Below are 22,152 nucleotides of genomic sequence, written 5' to 3' on the forward strand. Positions count from 1 at the left end.
GTAAATACCAAGCAGTCAGCTTTCTCCCAGAACTGTGATTCACTAGCTCTTGCCAGCTACTTTGGGCCTTTAACAGAAAAGTCAGTTAAGTACTTAGAGAAATTCTGGGTGTGTTGTATGCAGTGAATTGCAATGTAGCAGCAAGTAACAGAAGACTGCAAATTAGCATATTATCTCAGCAGAAACACAGTTATAAAAGTCCAAACCTGCTATTGCTCTGACTTTAAAAAGTTAGGTTGGTCAAACTTGGCATTCTGGAAAGAAACTAATGTTTAGATGTTAAAACACATGGCTAAGGAATGGCACAAATACATCTGGTTTATTATCTGTACCCTCAATATAAGAACTCGGTATAACGAAAAAAATTTCAAAGCAATACATTCTAAAACTTACATGAAGAAATACTCGTTTTTCCACATTTAATGGTAACCTGAAAAAAACCCATGACCATGATAGATTAAAGTAAGGCAACATAACCGGGTAAATTCTGGAAACAGATTAGATCTTCATATGCAGACCAGTCTATAATTCTTCATACCTGTATTTTCAATGTCTCATTTTTCCACAGAAGAAATGTTTACTTTTACCAAGCAAGGACATTGCTATTATATTTGGAGTTGCAAAGTAACACATGAAATAAGCAGGTTTATCCCTGACTGGTATCACTGTCACTTGTGCATCCAAAGATATCACAGAAATATTCACACCTTTCAACAGGAAAGAAGATAAACTGGGCTGTTAGTTGCCAGTGATTCTGTCAAGTGAACACTTTATTTTGCCACTTAAACCTAAGTTCTTCTGAAAGATCACTTCTGCCACTCTTCCGCAAATAGTGAGACAGGAGCTGGTGTTTATCAGCTGACCTTGGAAGGGTCTTTTTCCAGCAGCAGAGCAGCTCATAGATCTGGTGTGTTAAATTATCAGGGCACTTCAGCCTAACAAGCTGAAGTACGCTCCGCCGAACAGGTAAGCACAAAGCAAGCAATGATGTATTATCTTCTGCAAGCTCTTCTGCAAGCCAATATAGCAAGTTGTCCCATATGGCCTCTGAAAGGTAAAAATAAATAGATTAAGAACATTATTCTTCTGCTATGTAATTCTTTCTTTTGCAAAGCTTTCTAAAGCTGAAGGTTTAGTGAATGAACACCCCAACTAATTATGTTTTGTTGTTTGTTTGGTTTTTTTTTTTTAACTTTAATGGAAATACCATCTCTTCTTGTTTCTAATTCAATTTTTGGTAACTGCACCACAACATGAAGTCAATTAAGAACAGATTCAGCAATAATCTTTTGGAACTGCATGGGAAAAGCTAGCAATAAAATAAAAGGGTTTGGGCAATTCCTATAACTGATAAATCAGTTATACTGAAGCTTTCCAGTATGAACTGAATCTCCTTATACAGAAAATTATACGTTGTTCAAGCACCCCACCACCATATTATCTTTATTTGAATTTCCCAGTGAGCAGATCACTTTCTTTTTTCCTTGAATACCTTTTAATACATTAACTACTTTGGTTCTTGAACATGGCATTTAAAAATGTCAGTTACAGCTGAAACATATCTTGGCATTTAAAAAAAAATAATAGCAAATATAACTATAATTTTTATTTATATTAATATTTTAGGTATGTGTTCTTACCTGGTGAATCAGAAGAAATTCTTTTTGTGCTTCTTGGACGGTTGATCAACTTTTCTTGCTATCAAAGATATTGTGTTGAGGAAAGCAAAATTACTAAATGAGTAAGGGATGAGGCATAGGATATGGGAGTGGATTGCAGTAAATCAGCATTTGAGATTGGCTCTTCCTACATAGCAGATTTGTGTCATTATTGAAAACCAATTAACACCATCAGCAGGCATAAATCAGTATACAGTTATTAAAATAATGAAACTAAGTCTGTTTATACCAAATGGATGTTTATTTAATCTTTTATTAAAATGCTTATAATTTATGCAATTTTACAAATGTTTGATCAGTAGCATTATGTCATGAGTGGTGTATAAATGTGAGCATACAGAAAATCTGTATGGAATCCTTGTATATGAAGTGGATTCTAATTTTGAATACTGCATTAACTTTGCCTTGCTGTCTCTGTGTTGTTACTATAATTGTGTGCATATCGTACTGTTTCAGGAAAAATGAGACTTTCTAGGTATACAGTAGTTTTTGTTAGGTCTAGAAATCTTACTGTTTATAGCCATAATTATTCATTTTACATATTTCAACTTTTAATTAAAAATCACTAAAGATCAGAATTCAAAAGACAAGCTCCATTAGAAAGTATAGAATTTTTCCTATTTCTTCCTCTAGGCACTGGATTATTAAATATAATAATCAATATAATATATGGATATATAATATAAATATTCAGAATACTTTGTCCTTTTTCCCTATGACTGAGAAAGAGAAAATTCTTGTGGGCTTTACTGTTGTTTCCTACTCCACATAGAATAAGAAATTACTTCCATAAGCACTGAGCACAAGAAGAGATTAATTTGACATTCAGCAACTCTTTTTGTTAAAAGTTGTAATTGTCCTCTTTTAGTGGCCATGTTACTTTCCTCATGCACATTCATGTTTATGGCTGTTTATGCACAGCTTTCTCTGTGAGGCTTGCTCCAGGTTTATTCACTGAGCTTCTGTTTTCCATTTATGAATTAAAAGCATGAAACTCTGACTGGATAAATTATTCTCCTTTTCCTGCTGGGCATAGTTTGCCAGAGCCTTGCTGAGCTTATCTTAAATAGTTTTATAACACAGACTTTATATATTGTTCAGTATTTGGAGTATTTCATATGTACTGAGCTACACATCCAAAAGATCGATATAATCATAACTGTTTCTTATTCACCTGTGAACTGAACACCTTTTCATCAGGCCTGCACATCTTGGTAGGGGGGCTCAGTGTGCACAGGACGCACACACACACTGCTTGGCAGTGCAGAACCATCCTGTGCTGTGCTCATCTTGAGAGCTGAATGTGCCTCGTCTTAAGTGCTTATGCAGCAATTCTGTCACTGGGCCCGCCCTAGTGTGAAGATAGCATAACACGGCTAAAAAAATCCCTCGAAATAAAGGGAATATAAAGCTTTTCCACAAGGGGGCATTATTTTCCTTCCAAGACAGATTTGTTTGGCTTCGTTTGATTATGCATTTATATTTAAATTTATATTCATTCATTAATGAGAATTTAGCTCCTCAAAGGTCTGTATGAGATTTTCAAAGTTATTCTAGATGAACTCTATTACCCATGCATTGACTTTAATCTGAACGACTTTATGGTACTTAATGCTAAAATAGTAGTAAAAAATGGTAAGAATTGAAAATGAGTATTGTCTAGAAATAGTGTAATAATATAAAATGCATTAGATCTAAAACATTAAATCGGCCTTGAAATATCAAATATCTCTGGTGAAGCACTAAATTCACCCATGGTTCAGCTGCACTGGCATGTGGTCCTACTGTTCTTGTTCACAGCAAAAGTAAAATACTCAGCAGTCAAAGCAGTTTTCTAGTCTGGAAGGTGCTTCAATTAGCTAAGTGACTGACTTTCTGAAGCAGAGGATCACATGTTATTTTGCTGTTAGACAGTCACTAGACATAAAGCTTCAGTAAAATAGTAATTTGATAATGCTTGTATGTATTACAACAATCTCTTTTTGCAAAGCATTCTGATTTCAGGCAGTAATACTGCGGTGCCCTGTCAAATGGACTTCTCAGACATGACCAGACTCTAGTAGCATATCAAACAGGACAGGCAGAAAAGGAGAAATGAACCTTTTAAACTCTTTAACGCAGTTTCATATCAATACAACTGCTTTGAAATCAGTAGAAATATTACTGATATGCACACACATACTTGACATCATAACCTAATTCACTGTATTTAACTTGTGTTGAAAATAACAGATTTGACCAGCCGGTGTTTTCCAATGCTAAGGAAATGAAAACTCCACAAATAGGAATCATTAGTGAAGATCAGCTTACTTCTGTACAAGTCATATTTAAACTAAAACCTGATGTGAAAGGTTACATACAATGTAAACAAACACTGCTTTGACCACTGTCAGAAATATATTTGTAAGAGAGTGGATAACGTGGACACGTACATATAAAAAGTGTCTATAATCTACATTGTTACTGTTTTCTCTCCACAATTCAAGGGAAATTTAGGTGGCAATTTTACAGAAAAAAGTGAAAATGTAGTCAGAATGGTTGCCTTAAAAAGATTCAATGTGTTTTGTCACAGCCAAAACCAGACATTGTGGATTCGTGGATGATGGTTCTAACTTTACCGGGGGGGGGGGGGGGGGGGGGGGGGCAGGGGGGAAGGCCAAAAAAGCACCAACAATTTCATTTCGCTAAGAAAATTTCTATTGTTACTGGCAACACTGAGTGTCTGACCTCGTGTATACTAAAACTAATCTGTTAACGTGGTTAAACTAAACTTAAGATATTTGTTAACTCAACAGCATAGTAGAAATATAAATAGTTGTTTCTGTTCTTGCCCTACATTTACTGCTGGTTTAGAGATTTTATTCCCATATGAAATGCTTCCCCCAGCATACTGGGAGCAACTGAGAAGTCCATCAACAATGCTACAACTTAGAGTCAACTATTAAGACATGAGCGTCTTACTGTGATGTAGAGGAATGCAGCTGGGTTAATTAGCATTGATAATATACAGCTGTGGGTTGGCTGATTTAGATAAGGTGCAGCTGTGGCTGGTTCTGTTAAGTGGTTGAGAGCCAATGAAGAGAGAGCAGCTGAGGAAGAAGCAAAAGAAGAGAGAACACATGCCCTGGATGAGGTGGGATGAGAAGGCAGTAGAGGGACTAGCATGAAGAGTATGCTGGTATGAGATGGTAAAAGACCTTGTTGCAGTTGGCTAGTTTGGAGAGCGCAGTGACAATTGGTGCCCTGTGTGAGGTCCTTCAGATTATGAGACTGAGTGTAATGGGCAGTGACAGCAGTGAGGCTGTGCTGGGGGATGTTTGAAACAGTAATGGCAGTGACTCAATGTAGCGGAGACAGGTGGGGATAGCCTGTGATCCAGATCACGTTGGGATAGGTGGGAAGAGCCTGGGGATCTGGATCAGATACCGGGAAAGGTGAGCCTTTGGGGTTAAAAAGAAGAAAGCCTGACTGCTGTGGAGTTAAGAGACTGAGGGTAATGGGTGATAGTGGTGGAGTACACGGCCAGACGTGGCAGTAGCCCACAGTGGTGGCGGGTCCAGAGCAGGTCTGGCCAGACAGTGGCGATGGCCGTGCCAGAGGAAGGCATGGGAGCAGTGCGGTGCAGCGTGCGGCTCCCACTGTTGCTGCTGTTGCTCAGCCTGGTGGTATTCTTGCCAGTGTTTATGTGCTCATTGAAGGTGTCTCCAGTTGAAGAAGAAATGGGCCACCACAAGGATGTTAAGAAGTTTTTCAGTACACAGAATGATGTGTTAGCACTGTATTCTAGATCTGCTGCTGCTGAAAGCTCACTCAGGTTACTGTCCAGTGTGACCCGAGAGGTGAAAGGACAAGGCACTATAAGTTCATCACAACCCCCCTCTGAAGAAAACAAAATCCCAGGTGCTAAGAAAGGTGATCAACCTGCAGAAGCTGAAAAGCCCAAGATAAAAGTGAAGAAGGAATTCAGGGACAAGTTGTCCAAACTGTACGAAAAGTTTATTTGTAAAAAGTTTGTGATGGTTGGTAAAAAACATGAGGTATGAAATATTAAAAAGAAAAAAAAAAAAGGGGGGGATTTGTAGAGGAGTTATAGAGGACTGTATGAAAAATTTATTTGTAAAAGGGTTGTAATGACTGTTAAAAACATAAGGTATGAAATCTTTAAAAAAAAAAAGAGGAAGTGTAGAGGAATGCAGCTGGGTTAATTAGCATTGATAATATACAACTGGGGGTTGGCTTCAGGGGTGGTGGGTTGGCCAATGTAGATAAGGTGCAGCTGTGGCTGGTTAAGTGGTTGGGAGTCAATGAAGAGAGAGCAGCCGAGGAAGAAGCAGAGGGAAAAAGAAGCAGAAGAAAAGAGAACACATGCCCTGGATGAGGCGAGATGAGAAGGCAGCAGAGAGACTGATATGAAGAGTATGCTGGTATGACATGGTAAAAAACCTTGTTGCAGCTTGGTAGTTTGGAGAGTACTGTGACAACTGGAATTCTGCAAGCAGCTGTGTCGGTGTGCACAATACTATAAACAACCCAGAATTATCAATGAGTCAGATATGAATGCTAAGAGTCATGTTTTGATATGCTTGAGAGATTTGTGGCAGCTTAATCATTGTACTGTAGCAGTATACATGTGATAGAAACTAGCAAAATTGAAGGATCATCACTTGAGTGTGTGTCTATGCACGTGAATTTGGTCAGATGTATTTGGTGCTTTGGCAATATATATTAATAGCATCAGCATATGACTAACTATGGACAGTGCCAGTCTCTGTTCATGTTATATGTACTTTACTATATATACTTGTACTTTAATGAAGTGGTAAATAGAAGTTGTGTTTCACAGATGGCTAGTGCAGTTGTATAATTAGGGCAGTAAATGTCTCCCTAACTGTGTTTTCTCACCCAGTTTTAACTATTTCCTTCCATTTCTTTTATTCATTAGAAAGCTCACCTAAATGTGAAAATATATCTGATTCATGTATATTGACCAAATCGTGGATAGTAAAACCAGGATAAAAGTTACGTTGATTTTTATTGTCAGTGCTTTCATCACTGTTAATAATTTTAGAACATACAATAAGATACATTAAGTAATTAGAATTTCCATTTCATTGCTCTGTCATTAAATTGCATCTGAATCATTGTGTTTAATAGATGGTTCTGCCTTTCAGTCAATTTCTTTTCTAACTCAAACACATTTTTAACTGCTGCAAATATCCTGGGAAAATAAGTTCATGTTCTGATTATTTCTATGTGTAAAAAGTACGTTATTTTATATTACTGGTTGCACCTGCACTTACCAACATCATTGTTCTTATATCCTGATAAAGGGGATATAACAGTCCCTTTTTCAGTTTCTCTATAATATTAATATGTGCATATGATATTTCCACTTCTGTCAAAACTGCCTGAAGCATTATCAATGTACTGTCTCTCCACCTAGAACCACTATGTGCTTCTGATACCTTTCCTTCCCTTTCTTTCAAATCCTCTTTCTGAGTTCTGTGGCCACAACTGAAGAGTACAGTCATGATGTGAGCGCCTCATAGATATATGGCATAGTCTTGTTTTCGGTTTTGTTCTCTAATAATTTGGAAGTTTCTGCTTATATTTTTATTCTCTGCTGAATGCTCTGGAAGTTTTCAGAAAGCAACATAATTAAGATTTTTAATTTTTTTTGAGTGGTAATAGGTAATTTAGAGTCTATCAGTATAAAATCACTTATTGAACCTAAATTACCTAGTTTATTTTCTAGTTCAATATTCTGTGATTCTTCAGATAGCTTTAGTACTCTGATGACATTTCATAATGTCATCAGACATTTCACTTAATTATTCAAAAATTTCTGATGAATATGTTAAGTGTGGATCTGTGTAGGACTTTGCTAGTAACCATCTTCCCTTGGGAAAACCAGCTGCTTTTTCCTACTTTCTCTTATCTTTCAGCCAGCAAACAAGCCGAAAGAGAACATTTTTTTTTTTGTTTTTAAAATTTCTGTGAGTTTGTTCAGTATGGAATTCTTTACTTGGCTAGAAGAAGGTATGAAGAGCAAAAGAGTGAACAATGTTGTTATTTTGTGTTAATGAGTGTTACATATCATTAGATAGTAGTGTGGGTGAAATTCCCTTTTGCCTTGTGTATTTATATACCAATAGTAAGCTATGTTGTATTTAACTTACTAATTAGTCATGAAAGTCTAATAATCAGCGTCATTGCTGTTTTATAATTCTTCAAAAAGATTAAAATTGAACTAGCTAAATTATTAATGAATATTTCTTCTCTATTAAAACCCCCTTAATTTAGGTATTATCAATTTTAAATTATTACACTGCATGGAAGGAAGATAAATCATAAAGTAGGGTTCATCAACTATAGCAAAATATAACATTTTTTGTACTAAGATGACTTGCAACATAGGGGAAGATTTTATTTTGATGCTGTTCTTCATTCTATAGATTAGTATTTCAGTCCATGTTGGAAAATACAAATCACATCATGAAAAAGTTATCAACATGCAAATGTTTTCAAGCATTTTGATTGCTTTTTTTCCTAATATTTGCATTTAATGAAGATTGTGACTCCTTTGAAATGGACCTCCTAAAATATATTTACCAGAAGCAAAAGAAAAATAATTTGCAAGATGCTGTGGCACTTCTTTTCTGAAGTGGTACAATAATTCTGTCTCTCTAAGCAGACCTTTTGTGCATCAGACTTAGGTGCTCTATGCTTGAACTGGTTCAGATGAAAGTAGAGCCACTACTCAAAAAATAGATGTAAAGAAAATATTCCCAAAGGCTATCACTATTTGTTCCTAGGGTATGATTTAATTTCTAATTTACCAGCAATAATCATGTTATATAGCTCTTTCGTTTATTTCCATTTACATGAGTAGGCTGGGTGCTATTGTGTAGCCACATATAATATATATCCTCACACACTTATACAGACTTCCCAGACTTCAGGATCTGGGCCTCACTGAAAAAAGAGGGAACGTGGCCTCAAATTTAGTAGGAGAAAAGGGGTAGTCAGAAATTTATGTCCTGAAAAGTCTGAATAGAACTTTTAAGGACTAACATGTATAGTAATAGACCATATATACCAACCCAAATCTAAGACACTTGATAAGTACCTTTGTCGTTTAATACAAATGTAGTTCAATCATTTAAGTCTTATTCTTCTTATGAGTAAGATTAAATCAAGTGGAACAACAGGATGGAAGCTAGGCAGGTGGATGGAAGAGGACTAGCTGATGCCTAGGGTATGCTGCAGATTTTTTTATATATATTTTTTTAAATCATCTCACTGGACCTCAAGAGTTTGTATTTCCCTCTCTGTGAATACTGCACTTGGAATGCTCACCCTGTGGAAAAGCAAAGTGTTTGAAAGCATGTGATTTTAAAAAAAAAAAACCCTTACATTTTATACAGAGATTGTCACCGAAAGAAATATCCTCTTAAGATCTGCAGTTGTTACTTATTCTTAATTTTTAATTGGGAGAATGGAGATGAGAGAGAAATCAAGAGGTATGCTTATGAAATAAAAGATGTATTTGCAGGTGACAGCTTAATGAAGGGTGAAGTCAATTAAAATCAAAAAGAGAGAGATGCTACTGCTTGTCACTGGATATTTAGACCAAGAGTTACGGTACATATTTTGATATTAAAATGTATGTAAATTTGATAGCAGTAGTCTAGTGGCAGAATTCTGTACAACATAGGGGGCTGATACCTAGGCAACTTTGAAAAGATTACAAAGAGATTTCATTGCAGGAATATTAAAGATTAATTTATGCAGCAATGGCTTTCACCAGAGATGGAGATAAATGCCCATGTGGCTGTATTGTGGAGCCTTATCAGGCGTGATAGGAGAAAGAAAAGTTACATGAACCATCTAATGCTTTTACGTTTTGCAATTCTGCATTCCCAAGACAACGATACAGGAAATATACACCTTGTGAAACTTAAGTCATAATTTCTTAGGGCCATACTATTTAGGGAGAGCAAAAGGATGAAAAACTTCTGCTAAACATTTCTTTTCCATCTTCATGCTTGATGAGGGTCCCTCCCACCTGCTAAGAGAAATTCTGAGATGTTTGTACATTGCTGATGGACCAGAACTGCTCCATCAGAGATCCGTGTGTATCTGTAAGACCTAAATCATACCAAAATCCTCTTGCCTAATAAATATGTGGTAAGGGAAAAAGGAAAAGATCTCTAACATTATCAAGTGAGAAACCCACCTTTGGTAATGTTAGTGCTAATTTACACAGCGGAGATTGGTGTCGATATTCACCATATGGCAATGGCTGTTCCCATTTCTTTGTTATCATCTCTCTGGTAATTTTATAAAACACTGCTGTTCCTTTGTAATGAGGTGAACTGTGGTTACCGAATTCATCCACTTCTTTAATTTGGAGCTCCAGCCTGGGTTTTCTTTGTGAATGAAAAATTAGCCTGTAGACTTTTCCAAAATCTTTTCCATTCTCTGGAGTCCATAAAAAAAAAAAATAAAAAAATTACACAGTATTTAGATGTGTGCATTTAAAGCAATTCATTAGGGTCAGTCAAATAGTTATTCACATAATTCAGCTGTTCTTTATCACTGTTATTATTTTACATTGAACATCTGATGTTCAAACATTCCTGCCAGTCTGCTTCAGTAGTTCAAATGTCTTTATAATTTCATGATTTTTCTAAGCCCTTGAATTGTTGGCATAAGGAATAAGCAGTGAAGGCTGTGCTACAAGTTGAAAAGTAAGGAACACTGAAGGGAATGAAGTATGTAACACAGAGAAATAAAAATAAAATGGTGTTGCGAATAGAATTACAAGTATATGCTTTCTGGTTATTCAGGGTGGATATGTGTCTATCTGTAATGACAAAATTAATTGAGGCAGAGATTTACGTGCAACTTTAGGCATTGTAGTTCCGTTTTAATTGATACATCTATATATGCTACCTTTGCATATATGAGCAGGCATTCCTTGGGGGCTGTAGACTTCTCTTTTTGAAGAATAATCCTTTCTTTAGGGTAAATGAAATTTTCAGTTGGAGACTTTATGTAAAAAATGTTCAGAGACCCAAATATATACTTACATGTTCTTTCCAAAACTGACAGAATAGTCTATACATAATTTGGGGTGAAAATGTTTTTGAGGCTTCTTACCTCTTTTCTCTTTAAGCAAATCCCTGAATGGCGGCACCCACTGCATGGAATTTTTGAGGCTGCTGATTGAAACAGCAGAACAACTCTATCATCACCTCAATTCATAGTGCAACTCGCAAAAAGAAACATTTTGCCCTGGATTTCAATGTTTGATCTTCCTCACCTTAAGTGAAATTACACAGATAAAATATCGGAGTGTTTCTTTTTTGTCTGGAATCTTTTTAATTGCTATCAAATGTTCTTTATGTTAAAAAGCCAATGATGGAAACCTGCCCTTTTGAAATAAGAGATAAAATATCAGCTGTTTCTGAGGACCAAGTTTCACAGAATGGCAGAGGTTGGAAGAGATCTCTGAAGATCATCTTGTTGAACCCCCTTGTTCAAAGCAGGGTCACCTAAAGCAGGTTGCTCGGGATCTTGTTAAACTAGTACATTTTATTTTTCAGTTGTAGCAGTTTCCCATGTAGTTCTATGCGCTTAATTACAAGAAATAAAACACTGAAATAACTAAATGTGCTGTGATCAACCACAATCTACTTACGCTCCCATACAGTATTTCTGAATAGCTGAGGTAATTGTTAGTGTTCACCCCCATGCATGAATTATTGCTTACCTGAAGCAAAAATATTTCCTCTAAATCTAAAATGAACCTGCTCTCCTTCTCTTAATGGGAACTGCTGCGTAGGTTCTGGGGGACCAAAGTAGCCCCCTTCATGGAGTTTTTGAAGTTCACCGGCCAGTTCTTTGGATGCAGATAGCAAAACTACTATTTTGTATGGGTTTTCTCTTTTCCGATACAGTATCACATTAGCCATTGTGCTACAAAGACCTTTTTCTAGAGCCTGAGCAAAGAGGAGAAGATATGTGTTTTCCAAGAGGAGCGAAAGGCGAATGACCACAAAGCTGTATTAAAGAAAATAAAAAAGCAAGAAAATAAATAGCTCTATCTGAAATAATTTTATCAACTGCTAACAGTTTATTATGCAAAATAATACCGGGCTCAGTGTCCAACAGACCTTTTGCTACCTCCTTTTTATTCTCATTTCCAAGATATGAAAGGATGGAAATTTGCCTGTTTCTGTAATGTAGAGTATATTGACTCTCTACCAATTAATTCAAATAACATGAATTTTAGATGAAAGTAAAGGAATATTTCCTAATAAGTTCCAAAAAATATTATGGTTTTGTAGTTAGAGAGCTAAATCACATTTTCAAAGTAAGATTAATATCTGCATATCCTCTTTCAGGTTTGGTATATATTACATTGTGTACAGTCTATAGGAAAAGATATTTAAACAAATTTATATTTTCTGTAGTTAAGAGTAATAACTAAATGAACTTATACTGCAAAGTGGAAGAAAGAGATGCTGGCAAGCTAATAATTAATAGTGGATGATGTCTTAACTCTACTGATTTCCATTGATCCATATTCTTGGAAGTAAATATTTTAGTAAATAGAATTGTATTAAATTATTTATACGTTACCTTTCTAAATGCTCATTTAGTTCAAATGATACCAGCCCATTCCGTGCATTCTGGACAATAACATCATCGAACACCTTCCACCCCTCTTCTTTGTTTCTGTGACCTAATAATTTCAAAGTATCACTGGGATTCTCCCCATTTTTTCTCACAGAAGCACCCACAGCCCTGGAAAGCCAAGGAATTACAGGAAAAAATATAATGAAAAATAGATCCTGCAGAAGGAGTTAACTTTTATTTGTAGCTCTGCTTTCCCTTCTGCTTTTCTTGATGACTACGTGTGTTTTTCCCACCTTGCTGAAAAATCTGCATCTGGAACTGTAAGGTGATGCAATTGCTAAGAGTGATCTGCCTCTGCCCCACAACTCCCCAATCCTCTACAAAGAGGGAAGAAAGGAAAAAAGACAGGTTTCTTTCTAAATGAATCTAGCTTAATCTATTATGTACGGTAATTATTATGGATTGGTTTTGAGCCATTCATCAAGATTTAGATTCTTTAGAAGTAGGTATTGGGGAGGAAGAACACCAACCCACCTTTTCTTCCAGAAGTAAATATTGTTCAATGATCCCAAAGGATTTTAGAAAATAAGACGTGACTGCTATCCACTATATCTTTCAAGAGAGAAAATAAAAGAATCTTCTCTTCAAATCAGGTGATTACTTTGATATCACACTCAGAATCAAGCAACTATGGCATGACATTCTCTGGCTAATTTATCCTAATAAATGAAACGTGAAGTGCTTTTTTACAGAAGTCCATAGCTCTTACACACACCTCTCGGGTTTTTTTTAAAACTGGATGTGAATAACCCATTCACCTCAAGCATACACCCTATGTACAATCAAAAAATGAAAATACTTCAGACAGGACAGCCTAAGCTTTTCTCAAGCATACAGCATCAGCCTATGCACAGAGGAAAATATTGACATCATTTCTAAGGAATTTGTATAGAAATAAGCAATAGAGTGATGGTCTTTTCATGAATGTGCTTTGATTGTGAGTCTGAAGTGCCTTTTAGACTGGCATTAAGAACAGACAGATGCTGCAAGGGTGCTGCCACGCTATTAAATGCTTCTGGTGCAGGAGATGAAATCTGAATCTCCTATAGACTAACGTGGGCAACCTTCCCAAACCTGAAGTTTGTGATTAAGATGGATGTCTAGTCTAAGAGACCAGCCTGAGCGTGGAGCTCTTAAAAGCATAATCTGAGAAGTTTTTCAGAAATGGAAGGCTAGAACATTGTCTGCCTTCTCCATCTGTACCGTGCTTATTTCCAAAAAAATCATAATCTTGGCATATAGATGAATTTTGAAAAAGATAAATGTTTAGCACAGTAGGATTAAGCTAAGTCTTTAATGATGTAAAGCAGAGGCACCACAGAGCTAGTCCCTACCAAGAAATCCCACTAAGCCTCCCTGAACCTGGAGTTGCCCATGGTAGCAGAACTGGAATGACAACAATCAAATGGTAAGTTCAGATCATTGTTTTTCCTGCACGAGATGGTAAAAATATCTTTAATTTTGCTGACTTTCAAAACAAATGAGGTCAGCTTTGGCCTTTTTTTCCACCAAAATTTTTAGAAGTCCCCATGTTTTAACGCTTTTAAAAACAAAAGGCCTAAGATTTAGAAACTTTGTAGTGAGTGCTTTGGGAAAATCTGGGACTTTATCTAATGCAGCACTTACCACAAAACTGACCTACTCCAAACCATTGTGCCATACGTTTTGATTCAGGTAGCCATTAGAATGTGTAGAAGTAGAGATCAGAAAATTCAAAGGCCAGGGTAGCCAAACCACCGACTTGTAAAATGATCACAGCAGCTTTGAGACATGATTATTCTCTGTGTTCAGTGTTTGGTTCTGGTGAAAGTGGCCGAATGTTTCTTGCTGAAGAAAATACAGGCATTTTTCATCCTGGCTTCTGCTAGAAATATAGTGGTCAGCATATTTGAAGATTATGCATCAAATGCTATGTGAATTTCTTGGTGAAGCTGTAGCATGAGAATTGTGCAGATTTGCTCTAACACTGTTTCTTAAGTATAGCAGACTATTAAGGAACTAATGTATTTTTAATACAAAAAAAATTTAATCAGAAGTTGGTAAAATTAATTAATTTTGATGTTTTGAAAATTTGTAGTGAAATTGTTCTTACCGAGGATGGCATACTGTAGCAACCCGTTTTACTGTGGCACTAATGGCTCTTGCATGTTCTGTCTCATCTTGCCTCTTTTTTTCTGGGTTTGGAGGACAGGGTAGAGTAATAGTGACAGATCTGTTGAACGGTTGGGCTGAAGGATGCTGGACATAAACCAGTGCACTAGTGGATACCACTGAGTGGTACATATCGTATCTTGCTTTCAATGCTGAAACCAATGATGGTTCAACTGGCTGAATCTAAATATGGAAAGCAATTGTTCAATAGTTTTTAAATTAATAAATCTTTTCATACATGCTTGTTCTTTTACAACTTGATTTCTCTTTTGGAATTGGATCAGACTATCACAGAAGCATTAAGCCCCTCTCTGTAACCCAAGGAACAACCCTACAAAAGTATCAACACTTTATACAATGCATAACCAAGTGCTTTAGAGTCATCAAAAACTGGAACCTTTGCTGACTTAAAAATTTTGATTGTTTTGTTCCTGCTTGGAGTTCAAGTTTTGAAACTCCTGGGCTTCCTCAGATTTTGATAATTTTCTAAGATTTTTTGAATCTGTATTTTTTTTCACTGTTAATTTTACCTTCTCCGTACCTTAGAATCGATGTTTTTGTGGAGTAAGGGAGAAACACAGTATAACTGAAGAAAATTTTGAAATTATTCTCAGCCTAAGATTAAGAGGTGACAAAACCTTCTGTTGTACTGCCTAGTACCAATAATGAAGGTCAGGTGAGAAAAATTGCTCCATTAGCTTGAACACTGGGCCAAGCAGTTGAAGTCTGGCGTTGATGCTTATGTCATTATTGAAAACAACTATATTTTCTGAAGTGTATCAAAGAAAGGTAGGTGGTTTTTCTTTTGAGGTAGAGATGTTGTTGACTACTGATGATATTATGTGGTTTAAACAAAGTTGGCAGGAAACCATTTGCTGTGTGTACAGGATGTGGAGCTGCAACCACTTTTCATAGACTGAATAATGGAACAGGTTGCCCTTTAACATTATTGGCATTCTTGCTTCAGAACTGATCAGATAACAGACTTATAGAACAAGTATTGCATATTTCAAGCTCACCTTTAACTGCATGGGTGCTGGAGAACTGAATGTTTCTGGATGGTAACAGAAAGAGATTCTACAATCCATGCTCAGCTTTTTTGAAAGTCCTACCTTTGGAACAGTAAATGTTTCTTTCTTTAAGCATGACAACACAGAAAAAACACCCAGCTGATAAATTTTCACTTCCGCAAATGTTTCCTGTGTAAAGTAAATGTGGAGTTAGAGTACACTGGAGGAAAAGGAAGCTGTGTTCCACAGCAGATAAACATTTTGAGAAGACAACAGTATTCACAGAGTAAGGTGTGAAATGAAAATAAACTGAATATTATTGCCACTTGGGTGCCCAGGTATCTGATGATCTCTAGTTATCATATGATGTCATTAATATTCCAGGGTATGACTGGGATAAAATGAAACAAGCTCGTAAACTGGGTGATGAATCTGTCCCAATGCAATTCTGCATTTGAAAAAAGAACCATCCTATGTTTCTTTGAGATGGAGTTTGGACTCATACATGCAGAATTTTGTTACTTCCCTGTGATCTGAATGCAAAATAATTCCCCTTAAGTTTTTACTTTTAACAAATACTGAATCATATTATACTTGATTGAAAAAGTCATGAACCATTACTCAGTCATTAGTATTGTGGGATTAAGAACTAGCCTTAACATTACAAGTGAAAAAAAAAAAAAAAAAAAGACCTTGTTAAATACTAGGTTTCAAAGATAATTAGTTCTTGAGAAACTAGGAACAAAAGCTCAGTTTAACCCCACGTAGTGGGCAATATGGCTTAATAATGACAACTTCACTTGTCTAACTCCACAGAGGCTTAAATGGGAACCTGGAATGATGTTTTTACAATGTGTAGATGAGAGGTTACCAACCTTATGTTTTCCTTGGTATCCCTCCAAAGAAATAGGAGTTAAGTAGTGTGATTGAAAGTTCACATCAGTCAACTTCACCATAATCTCCCGATAACTTCCTCTGAAGCATGAAGTAAATGGGATTGCAATGTTGATAGGGAAAGGGATTGTTTTCTCATAATCAGAGCATTCAATACTGATGACATTGCTGACCAGCTCCTCAGAATCATCCACCACCAAGGAACTAGTGTCATTGACTATCTTACACTTCAGATTCTCCAGAGCAGTTGATGGGGCTTTAATAAAACAAGCTACTTCACATTTACTTTTACCACTCTCTTCCACTAGAAATCTGCAGAAGAAGAATATAAAATATTATTCTTTGTATTTTGGGTGGGGTGGCATCTTGTATTTTTAATTAAATAATTTACTATAGCGATGTGCTACACTAGCATAAGCATATCATTCATAAAAATATATGTTTATGAATAGATGGGAAAATCATGAAAATGCTTATGTTGAGCTTGTTTCAGAACAGCTTACAAATTATTATAAAACTGACTAATTGGGGTAATTTCCTACTGATTTCCAACTGTTTGGGAGTTACTGACTTTACTGGGTGTGACTCAGTCCCTCACTGTCAAAAAAAATGCAATCAAATAGAAAGTTACAGTTTACTTTAGACCAAATGGAAGATCTTCATTGCATGCTTAAGTTGTAAACTGCTATCAAGTGCATGACCAGCAGCTGTTCAATACATGCATATTGAGTTTCTGGGCCGCAGATGTTGGTAAGTGTGCTAATAAGCAATATTTATGTACATCTGTTTCTGAAAAGAATACATGCTTACTCTTTGCTCATCCAGTGCCTAGATTTCTGTACTTCTGAATCATTCATAGAAAGATTCACAGCAGTAAGATCACATGTTTGTTCTGAAGCTGTGAAGGTAATTAGGTCATTCCTAATAATCTCATGATTTGTTTCCATTTTACTGTCTTCCATTTGCTTTGTGAGTCTACGTTCTTCACTTTTGACCTGTTCTGAAGAGTCTTTGACTACTGAATTTTTTTCCTGTTCAAGAAGTTTTGTGACAGCCCTGTCATAAATGTCTTCCGCTGTCCCAGATAGAATGCCTTCCCCACTGCTCGTATGAGCATCTTGAAAAGTTGATTCTGGCGACTTTTCAGTAACAGAGCTACCTCCATGACGTTTATCCTTTCCACTGCACTCTTTTTTCTCTGTAACAGAGCTCATTAGTAGTCTGTGTTCACTGTGTTCTTTTTTCATTGGAGGTTCGCTGCCAATGTCCTGTTCTTGAGCAGATATATTTTCAACTAATGATGCAACAATGTCTTTTACCACTGTTACAGTTTCACTTGGCTGGATTTGATTAATATTTTGATTTTCCATCTTGTTCAAGGAAGGAGTTCTTTGGCATTGCTGACTGGGACTAGAAGATGTTTGCACAGAGTCTGTTGCTTCTCCTTCAGAACAATGCACTGTTTCTCTAGAAGCATTTTGAGCAGTCTGGATCTGAGAATCATCTTCTCTGCAGTGAGCAGCATAAAGTTTATTTTCTGCCACTTGAAGATGTGAGACTGTATTGATCAAATAAGCCTTCACTTCATGCAGATAATCTACAGTTCCATTGTACTCTAAGGCAAAAAAATAGGTAAACAATTGAATTTTGCTAAGAAAGCTAGCCAAAAATGTGAAAGCTCTTACACACGTACCTAATGAATTCTGCCTAATTCTGTAGTGCAATTCAATACATGAAGCACAATTTATTTCCTGGCTTTCATTTAGTGTTTTTGCATTTATTGCTATTCAATTTGAGTCAATTTCTGAAGAACTGCATTGAATGACAAGTATTTTTGTGTCCTTGTCCAAGTACAACTGTGTATTTGTCAAAGTACTATTGTGGCAACTTTAATGACCACCTTTCTAATGATCAGACACCAGCTAAATGCTTAATGACAATCCATCTAAAGCATGAAATTTGGACATAATAGTCAAATCCATTTAGGAAGAGCTTAAAAATTAAACAATAATTATATATATTTCCTAAAATTGAATGCTACAAGATTCTAACACATGGATGTCTTAACAAAGCTGTCATGCATGGGCTCAATATTAAACATGCTCAGCAGCTTTGAATTTTTGCTACAGAGAATTGAGGATAATATCAAAACACCAGCACATATATAATACTGAAGTTCAGCAGTTTGTATCTGTACCTATTATAGGAATGGTGGAAGTTGCTTGCGCATATAACTGAAAACACTTGGTGAAGAATGATGCACAAAAAGCACACAATCACTATGTGCCATTCATGTAAGGTTTTATCTTTAACCTATTTTGTGATCCCTCGTTTTTTTTTATCTAACACCTTTCTTAGGAATCCTTCCAGATACTACCTTCAAGGATTTCAGATGCATCACTTTCAGCTCTCCCCTCACCATACACTGTCAATCTCTGAAACTGGACCCATGTCTTCATTAGTTATGTATATTTCAAACCCCTTGGAAAATTGCTTTTTTATTTCTGTTTGCTGCATGAGATCCAGGAAAGCTTTGTTTTGCAGGCTAAATCCAGTGAGGGTCAGTAGAAATAAGAAAATGGCACAGAAGGAAAACACAGTATACTGTTTCATCAATGTGTCATGTTATACGATCTGGACAGGCCCTTCACTTTTATCCCTATTTGCAACTGATTAATCTAAACCTACAAAGAGTACAGTTCAGAATAAAGGTTGGTGTGGTTTTTTTGGTTGAATTTAGTCTAAAAATTATTCCTTTGTAATGATTTCCCAGTTCCCAAATGGCTTGTTATTGGATTTTGACTACATTTGTGGGGGGAGCAATCACATTTTTAAAATATTTTTCCACTGGTAGTTCAAAAAACAACGTAAGTTTATTCTAAGGTACTGCTGTTTTGCCAGGGACACTTTTGCAATAGTGAGAAGAACTTCTAAATAGCTTAACAAGACTGAGAAATATGAAACAAAAGGACTGGAAATGACATAGGTTCATTTGCATAAGAGGTTGTAAAAGACCACTTCCCAGCTTCACTATAAAGCAAAGTTCAAGCTTCGGCAAAACTACCAAAATTAACCTGTTTCCTCCCTGAATTTTGCATTCTCTGAAAAAAAAACCGAAACAAAAAAAACCAACCCAAACCCAATCATACAGCTCTTTAAGCTTCCCTAAAATCGAATTTGAAGATAATGGGGTCATTCAGAACAATGGCCTTTTCCTGCACTGTGAATGTGACTTTTCTAATACTGCAGTGCTTAAAGCCAAGCAAAGACATGGCCTTGTAACTTCACACTACCCAAGGAAAGACACTTTTTGCATTCTGTTACAAGGTTAACCTCAAAATAAGCCTTCTTTTAAGTTACCACCACCACCACCATCTCTTTTCTAACACTTTGCTTTCTGTACTAAGATGGCAGCAGTCCTTATCACTTTTATTGTCATCTTTTTAACGTTGTTACTTGTAGAGGCCTGTAGACTCGATATGGGTCTGCTGGCAGGGTGCTGGCACAGGGGGCTGCAGGGGCAGGCTCCGTGGTGCATGCCCACGCTGCACACAGCTGGTTCCAGCCAGCTCCGCAATGGTCCTACTGCCTGCAGGACTGACTTGAGCCTGTCAGCAAAGCTGGTGCTGCCTCTGTGAGCAGATACTTAAGAAAGGGCAAGAATACTGAAGAACAGTGAGGACTGAGGAAAAAAAGTGCGAGAAACAGCCCTGTGAACACCCAAAGTCAGAGGAGAAGAAAGGGGAGGTGCTCCAGGCATGGAGCAGAGGTTCCCTTGCAGCCCACGGAGACCAGGCTGGAGCAGGTATCTGCTTTGCAGCCTGTGGAGACCCTCACTGGAGCAGGCAGGCATTCCCTGAAGGAACTGCAGCTCGTGGAGAGCCCAGCTTTTCCTGACAGGACCTGTGGGAAGGATCCACAGTGCTGCATGAAACAGTGTGAGGAGTGAGTGGCAGAGCAGAGCTGTTAGGGATTGATTGACTGCTGCCCCATTTCCCTGCTAGAGGAGGTAGGAACGAAGGAACAAAGGTGAGCCTGGAAAAAAAGGAGGGGTGGGGGAAAGGTGGGGTTTGAATTTTTTCCCTTTGTTTTTTACTATCCAGATCTATTTCAATTGGAAAGAAATGAAATTATTTTTTTTCCCCTAAGTCAAGTCTATTTTGTCCATGATGGTAATGGTAAGTGATTTTCCTGTATTTATATTGACCCATGAGGTTTCCCATCTTATTTTCTCCACCTGTCCTGTTGAGGAAGGGGAGTAAGTTGCTGGGTGGGCATCTAGTGTCTAGCCAAGATAAACCCACTGAAGTATAATATACATAAAACTTTGAAAAAAATCCTTTTCGTTAATTTTATTTTATATATATTTTTTTCCTCACATCATGAGAATTATGAGTCTCATATTGAACCTTATGTAACAGACTAAAAAACAGTGTGATATTCTCAAAATATGAATTTGGTTTAACAAATTACCAAGTACTGAAATACTAAAAAATCAAAAGTAAGGTCCCCCAGTATCATCACACAGTAGAACTTAGCATCCAGTATACCCAGTCCATTCTGCTTACAGGTAAGTCCCTCCATACTTGCCTGGACTTGCAGTCAATTCCTTGTATTTGTCGTGCAAAGCACTCAGCAACTGCCAGGTGTCTTGAATACTTGCCGTAACATTCTCCAGATGCTGGCTGAGAGATCTGCTCAGCTGTTTTGTTAAAGACATCAGTCTAAGTGTGTACTCCATGATACCCTCATTATCCAGATCACTTTTCAGAAGCACATCTCTCACTAGCGAGTTCAGTTGCCAATTTTTTTCCAGGAGCTGGCCTGATTTGTCTGCAGTTGTAATCTTACCTTCAGCCATTTCCATGCTATGTTCAGAATATACTACTATAATTTCTTTTCTGCTCAAATACTTCCACACAGTGTTGTCCTTGGTAAAGACTACTACACCATTTAGTTTTTGTAGCCAAAGAGCATTTTAAAAAGTACTGTATTCCATACACTGACAAATCAAAGTCTAGCCCAGAAACTCTGAGTTGATGTTGACTATTAAAAAGTTACTAGGTGACAGAGAGGAGTGGCTGTCCTGTAACTACAGGCAAGGATTGCCAAGAGATGCCTCTGCACACCATGTACCTTTAAGGGAGGTTATGTAAACCTGTTGCGTTGCAGTGACTTAGGAGCTCTGAGCTTCACTTCAGTGGCTGTAAATGATCAGCACCCATGAACTCAAGCTTAATTGTGAATTCATAATTACATAGTCACCAACAATGAGGAAATGGTTTCACTGCAAGCTAACATTAAATGCTGTAGGTCACTTGATGCCGTTTTCTGACAACCGTATTTCATTTCTTGTAAAGATATGTGAAATAGGTGGGACAGGTCCAAGATGCTGTGCAGTCTAGGTGATGTACTTGAGCTATACGTAGGTTTCAGCAAGACAAGAATTGACAAATGTAATTCTGTGATTAGCAAAAATAGTTATTAGTAATAGACATCTGAGGAAACTTGCAGTGTTTTCCAGGGTGTGTTTATATAATGGGAAGAAACTTAAACAAAAAATAGTAACAGCTAAAACTTCAAATACCTAATGACTGAAATTTTGTTTGATGTTTTGGAAATTGAAAAGCAAACATGAGAAAAACATAAGCTTACTACATTTAACTGTGGCATCAAGAATTGACTATATGTGGTTCACAGGCAAAAAGCAC

General features: G+C 36.8%; 1 protein-coding gene across 1 annotated transcript; it reads right to left on the reverse strand.

The window, feature by feature from the left end:
- Positions 1-736: 736 nt before the first annotated feature.
- Positions 737-21,308, reverse strand: DTHD1 (death domain containing 1). The gene is made up of 10 exons (XM_055698394.1): positions 21,010-21,308; positions 17,252-18,154; positions 16,423-16,753; positions 15,557-15,736; positions 14,479-14,720; positions 12,330-12,494; positions 11,458-11,747; positions 9,919-10,163; positions 1,641-1,698; positions 737-1,047 (listed from the first exon to the last, which is right to left on the reverse strand). The coding sequence occupies exons 1-10, from the start codon at positions 21,306-21,308 to the stop codon at positions 758-760; spliced, it is 3,003 nt and encodes a 1,000-aa protein (XP_055554369.1). The 3' UTR covers positions 737-757.
- Positions 21,309-22,152: the final 844 nt, after the last annotated feature.

Source organism: Falco cherrug, chromosome 1 (genome assembly GCF_023634085.1).
Source record: "Falco cherrug isolate bFalChe1 chromosome 1, bFalChe1.pri, whole genome shotgun sequence".
In the NCBI taxonomy this organism is placed as follows: Eukaryota; Metazoa; Chordata; class Aves; order Falconiformes; family Falconidae; genus Falco; species Falco cherrug.